The sequence below is a fragment of the Drosophila tropicalis genome, unplaced genomic scaffold (assembly GCF_018151085.1).
Source record: "Drosophila tropicalis isolate 14030-0801.00 unplaced genomic scaffold, ASM1815108v1 contig_878, whole genome shotgun sequence".
NCBI lineage: Eukaryota > Metazoa > Arthropoda > Insecta > Diptera > Drosophilidae > Drosophila > Drosophila tropicalis.
In genome coordinates, this window is record NW_027173374.1 from 16,611,970 (window position 1) to 16,617,969 (window position 6,000).

At 41.9% G+C, this 6,000-nt stretch overlaps 1 protein-coding gene across 4 annotated transcripts in view; it reads left to right on the forward strand.

Moving 5' to 3' along the window:
• The window catches only part of LOC137585818 (trichoplein keratin filament-binding protein), a 27,988-nt gene extending 23,425 nt beyond the window's left edge, over nucleotides 1–4,563 (forward strand). For 2 of the 4 annotated variants that reach the window (XM_068301792.1, XM_068301793.1), the window contains exon 2: nucleotides 2,764–4,563. In XM_068301792.1, coding sequence (XP_068157893.1) covers nucleotides 2,765–4,279 — 1,515 coding nt within the window. In that variant the 5' untranslated portion in view covers nucleotide 2,764 and the 3' untranslated portion in view covers nucleotides 4,280–4,563. Of the gene's footprint in view, nucleotides 1–2,368; nucleotides 2,479–2,763 lie in introns of those variants that run through there. The other 2 variants (XM_068301791.1, XM_068301794.1) reach the window with 2 other exon arrangements.
• The last annotated feature ends 1,437 nt before the right edge of the window (nucleotides 4,564–6,000 follow it).

A 6,000-nucleotide genomic window follows, 5' to 3' on the forward strand; every position in this document is an offset into this window, starting at 1 on the left:
ATTTAAAACATGTCTATTTATGAATCATTTCATTTAGCATAATTTCTCTTAATTTTAGTTTAGGGTATCTTTTCTTTTGTATTCCCAAATGAGAAATGTTTAACTTCTTCGGTGCTTCGGTTTCTATTGTTGTTGCTTTTGGTTAGTTGTTTTTATTTTTTTATTTTATTCAGCTGGCCGCTAATCGTACATCTTATCAGGGTATTAAGTGGCCCTGTACGCTAACTGTGCCTTGGCACGCTCTTGGGTTTATAATGATAATATACATACATATAAATAACAAAAAAAAAAAAATCACAAAGTTTTTAGGGTATTCACCAAGGTAGAGGTATTATCTCTTGATAATAACAACAACAATTCATTCTCACTTACACATACACACACAGCAATTAGATAGTAATAAGAATGTGTGCGTGTGTATATGTATATGTGTGTGTGTAACAATTAACAAAAGTAATTGCAAATTATTTATCTGGGACAAAATGGGGTTCCCCTTTTGGAACTGGAGATTAGTCCAGTTTCTTCTGGTGTTGCTGGCTCCCCTTTTTATTACATACATATATATGTGTATTTTTACATATATTTTCTCTTTTTTGTTGCTGATAATTAATTGATGTGCCACCACAGGCTGTTGCTCCTGTTCCATGTTGTACTACAACATATTTTGGTCGTCGGCAGAATGAGCAGAGGACAGCTAAACTTTTCTTTAGCCTAGATACAACTCTCATCAGATGTTGCTCGTTTTTGTTGGTTTCTTCTTTTTTTTTTTTTGGGGGTTTGGCAATATCATTGTCTAGGCAGATTAGTTACGGTTTGCTGGTTGGTAAAGTCAGATTGTGCGCGGGGTAAGGCTAGGATTGCGATGTGGTGAGGGGGTGTGGTGTTGTTGGCTGCTGTCGCCATATCCTTGTAGAAAGGCACGCACATGCCATATATTAAGGCGCATAAAATGACAAACGACTTGCCATGGCGCGTAAATTGAAAAGCGCTGAGACTGCAGGAGATCCGTGATGTGGAGGAAGAAGGTCGGTGAAGGGTCCCCCTAAATCCAACTCTCACTCTGATTCTGGTTCTGGCGACACCGACTTTTGGCTGTTTGTTATTGCTGCCTGGTTGTCTCTCTCGATGTCATCTCCTCTCCACATCCCTCTTTCCATCCTCCATTTTCTGTGGCTGGGTGCCAAAAACTTTGGCAAAGTATTCAAATTAAAATTTCAATTAAGGAAGTGAATTTGTGTGTGCCGAAAGTGTATTAAGTCTATTAGGGTGGCATCTTGGCATTTCTGATGAAGTTGTTCCTGTTATTATTACTGCTCGAACCACCAGGTCTATAGTACATTCTGCTGTTGCCACAGCAATTCAAATGTGGGCGCGCACACGTGTTTCTTCCTCTCTCTGCGCGTGAGTGTAGGTGTCGATGCCACGCCCATTTGTATATTTTGGTATATTGCTCCGCCTACCGCCTGTTTTTTGATTTATTGCCAAAGTTTTCGTCTGTCACATGATATAAGAAGTACTTTGTGGAATATTTCGAATTGCTTCTCCAATAGTCCCCATCCTCAACCCAGCTTCCGTTCTCTCCCCTGTGGCCATTCTCTTTGAATTTTGAATGAGGCAAAAGGGGCTTACACTTTTTGGTGGGCATTATTAATAATGCAATCAATTTGTAAACAATTTGGCATATATCAATGTGCTTCGTGCTACCCATAAATCTCTGTGAAATTAGCCGAGTGGCGCTCCCCAGACCAAAGCCAACGGTCATTTGCATCCCAATTCCTGTACGCACATCGGTGGCATTCCCCATTCCATTTCCTTCCCATTCTCCTGACATATTGCAGCGTGGTCTCGTTGATGGATGGGATAGAATGGATGGACAGTTAGTCTCGTCTGAATGGAATGGAATGGACACTTTTAGCGTACCAACTCTCTGAATGATGCCTCAGTGGCGGCTGGCGATGGTTGTGCTTCGAGTTGGGTGGGCAGGAGCAACAACATTTGCCGGGTAACAGATTTTGCCATGTTTGTGCGTTTTTGCCATAGACATCGCTGTTAGTTGGTTGGGCTTTGTCCCATTCTCATTCCACATTTCCCTGAGTTGCTGCTGTTGGGGTCGTTTCACTGGCTTGGCAGTTAGTGACAGCTGCGGTGATGGCAGCAGGGCTAAAAGCACATACACACTAACAAACACACAGCAGGAGCACAACAAAAAATCAAACGAATTAAAGAAGCCAGTGATAAGTTTAGTTTACAACGAACGTTTTTGCACTCTCACCTGGTGAATGGCAATCTGTAATTTTTCTTTACACTTTTATCTGATGAATCTTGATCAAGTTGTATTTCGTTTTCTTTCTGAGTAGGCTCAAAAGACAAAGGGAATGACAATTTTAATTTAACTCCACATCATACAGTAAGCATTTCGTTAGACTTTTATTTATATAAATCTGTGAATATATATTAAAATACCCAACATAATATCAGGTACGTGCATCTGTAAGAGGTATGAGAGGGTATCGCATATATCAGACGCTAATTGAAAATAGTTTTGCTTTCTCAAAAAGTGTCACGAATTGCAGGACAAGTTAAAATTTGCGCTATTTATTTTTCTCTGAATGTGAAATTTTCTTGCACAAAAGCGAAAACGCACGACTGGCCATGGTTATGGTTGGGGGTCTGGCGTTAACTTGTCTCGCCTTGGCCCCACTTTAAAAAGTTTATGAACTTGTCATTCAACTGGCGCCTTTTCTTTTCCTTTCTTTTTTTTAGAATGTCTGCGCGCTTAAATCAGCAGCATTTGGCTTACGCTCATCGTCGGGAGCAGGAAAATAGTCGAGTGCAGGCCACACAGGAGGTGAATCGCTACTATAACCATTGGGGTAAGGTCACATCACGCTTTGACAACTGGACAAACAAGGAGTACTATGAGAAGGCCGACAAGAAATTGCAAACCCAAAAGGAACAGCAGGCCAAAGAAGTGGAACTAAATGAGAGGAGGGCGAAATTACGTCAGCTTCTAGATATGGAGAACGACGTTTACGACTCAGAACTGGGGCGCAAGAAGAAGCCGCGAGAGAAGGCAGCAGAAGATCTACAATTGCTTGGCCGGGTCAATCAGTCACTGAAGGAGCAGGAGCAACTCAAACGAAAACTTGAAATGGAAGCCAAGCTTTATGGCCGCTGGCGTCATGGTGTGGATGATGAGGAGCTGCTTTACAAATCCAAGTCCAACAATGAGGTCTTGGCGAAACTTAACTGGCTAGACAAGCAAATCGAGAACCAACAGCAAAAAGAGCAACAGGAAGCCTTGGCTGCCGAACGCCAAATGCAACTACAAAAGGACATGCTCCGCATTGAAGAGGCCCACAAGGAACGTCAGCTGATACGAGAACAAGAGATCAAGGAACTGCGCTCTTTGCAAGAGACCCACATGACGGAGTTAAGAGAACGCCAGCAGGAGTCGGATAAACTTAAGATGGAGGAGCAACAATTTCGTATTTTTCTTGGCGAACTGAGCAAAGAAAAGCAACTGTTAGAAGAAAGCACGGCGGTAGTGCTCCAGCAGCCAGACATCTCAAATGCCTTCAATCTAAAGAAGATCAAAGTATTTATTCGCCAACGCAGTGATACAAACCGCAAGCAGATTACCCTGTGCATAAATCTGCTGGAGCGAATGTCTAAATATGTAGCCAAGATCGAGGATTTAGAGTCCCTGCTTGCCAAATGCAAGAAGCAATTGGAGGAAGAGGCTTTAGCTAGTTCCCAGATAGACGCCATGTACGAGTCGGAGGCAAAGTACAATTTGCAACGCTGTGAGGATAACTGGCGTGAGCAGCACTTGGAGCGTTATTCCACACTATCTAAACTCATTGACCAGGAGCACCAATGTCTCAGTGTCCTCCTTCAGGAAAACATTTCCCAGCAGCAAATACTGGTTGAGCTGCGTGGCACACATTTGGCCGGCATAGAGCAGGCCAACAAACACCTCGAGCAGCTTAGCAAGGAACAGGCCATGCCAGATCAAGAACTGTTAGCGGAAACAACATCTCAGCTAATGGCTAGTGAAACAGAGATTCCAGCTACCTCTTCGTCTTCTTCATTGGATCTGCCGCCCAAAGTTGCGGACTCGTTTTCGAATCTTAATCTTGATGTATGGGAAAGTCTGCCACCAGTACGTGGTGGTATCGATTCACCACGCCTTACCAAGACTCGCTCCATGAATGTGGTCAACTCCGAGACGGCTGTGCCGCCTAAATTCGCCCGCAAACGCGTAGCGTGGACTTAGGCCACCTTGGCACGCTTAGCAAGAGAAGATTTTTCAACTACTTTTGTATTATAGATTAAATTTCAATGGTATTATTAGTTGTAGCTAGGTAATGCATCTATCAATCGTTCAATAGTTTTCTTTCGCTCTCGCTTTTGTGCTTATTGTAAACTGAGTTTGAAACAAGCACTCCCTAGTACTATCTCCAGTTGATAAGACTGATAGATAAGAGCGCTTCAATTGAAATTTCTCCAGTCTGCGAACTGGTAAAAATAAAATGTATAATTTATGAATGTCTAAACCAATTTCTTGAATTGAAACGCTTTTTCATGGGTAAATTCTATTGTATATTTTTTGGTTCATTGTTTTGGTAAACAATCCTAGTTCTAGAGCAAGCATTCATTCAGCTAATGCGATAGCAGACTCCACATGCCCACACTATCAGAAACACACTTAACATACCATACACTAACACCCACCGAATATGGATATGGGGCTGTTATTTAATGCAACGCTATTCATCATTTATTTGAATAGATTGCCTACTCTCAGGCTTGGGCTATAAGCAGATTCAAATGGCCAAAATGCTTCCAAATGATGATGAATATATTTCAATTACTCCACAATAGCCTCGAAATGCATACATCCACACAGAAACACACACATGGTCATTATGAACATAATCAGAAACAGGCAGAAAAACAGACAGGTGGACTGGCAGACAGTTGGATTGCATGTCGGATGGAGGCTGTCAAATGTATGTATATTCCAAGGTAGGCCAAGTAATTGTTGGGCTCAAATATCTTTATCTGGACGAAACAACAAGCATTTCATCATTTGCCTTCAGCAGTGTGACTTTGATGGGGTGGCGGCAGGAAACTTCCAGTCCATTCAATATACATTTATGAAATATTAAAAAGTATTATCAGCAATTATTTTGCGCGACGGAAAGTTTTTGTGAGCCAAAGAGAGAACAGCAAATGTAGCGTTGCAAATCGTTGCAGTCGATTTAATAATAATAAAAATAATAATAGCAGTAAGAGAAAGAGAGAGGGAGAGAATAAAACGTTGCAGAAATGTATGTAGGAAAATATGGCAAGCATTCCGACAAGCAAGCGCATCGCCTTTGATTAAATTTCTTTGAGTGTTTGGGGCACACAAAATGCAATTTCATTTGCACTAATGGCTGTTGCCATGCCCCCGAACCAGCTACCCGCCCACCCGTGAGTTGCTTCCGGTTGCTGCTGCTGGGGAACACATACAACGCCGCACTGGAGTGGCGCATCACCGAAATAGGGCAAAAAAGCGCAGAAGGAAGCAACAAAAAAAGAAAGCAAAAAATGTGCGAAAAAAGGCGATTGTTAAATTGAATTAAAACCAACAACGCAGCGGCGACCAAGCGGAAGGTATATCATGATGAGGCAGAGAAGTATTGCATGCCTCAGCTTGCTACCACTCTTCTGGCCAGCCACCAAGCTATCCAAGTTGCAACTAACTGTAACTATTATCATAACCCATTTAGCCATGTGCACGCGGCTTCTTTGACTAATAAACGCAATTCCAAAGCAATGCGAAAAAAACATTGGGTGAGGCAACAAAACAATCCACAAATTGGCGTATACAACTCAAATAGTTACTTTTCCTCAAAAAAGAAGACCTTCACTCTTGGACGCAGCTTTAAATTTCATTTTTTTTCTGTTGCTTTGCCATTTTAACTTAATTTGATCAAGTTTCAATTTTCA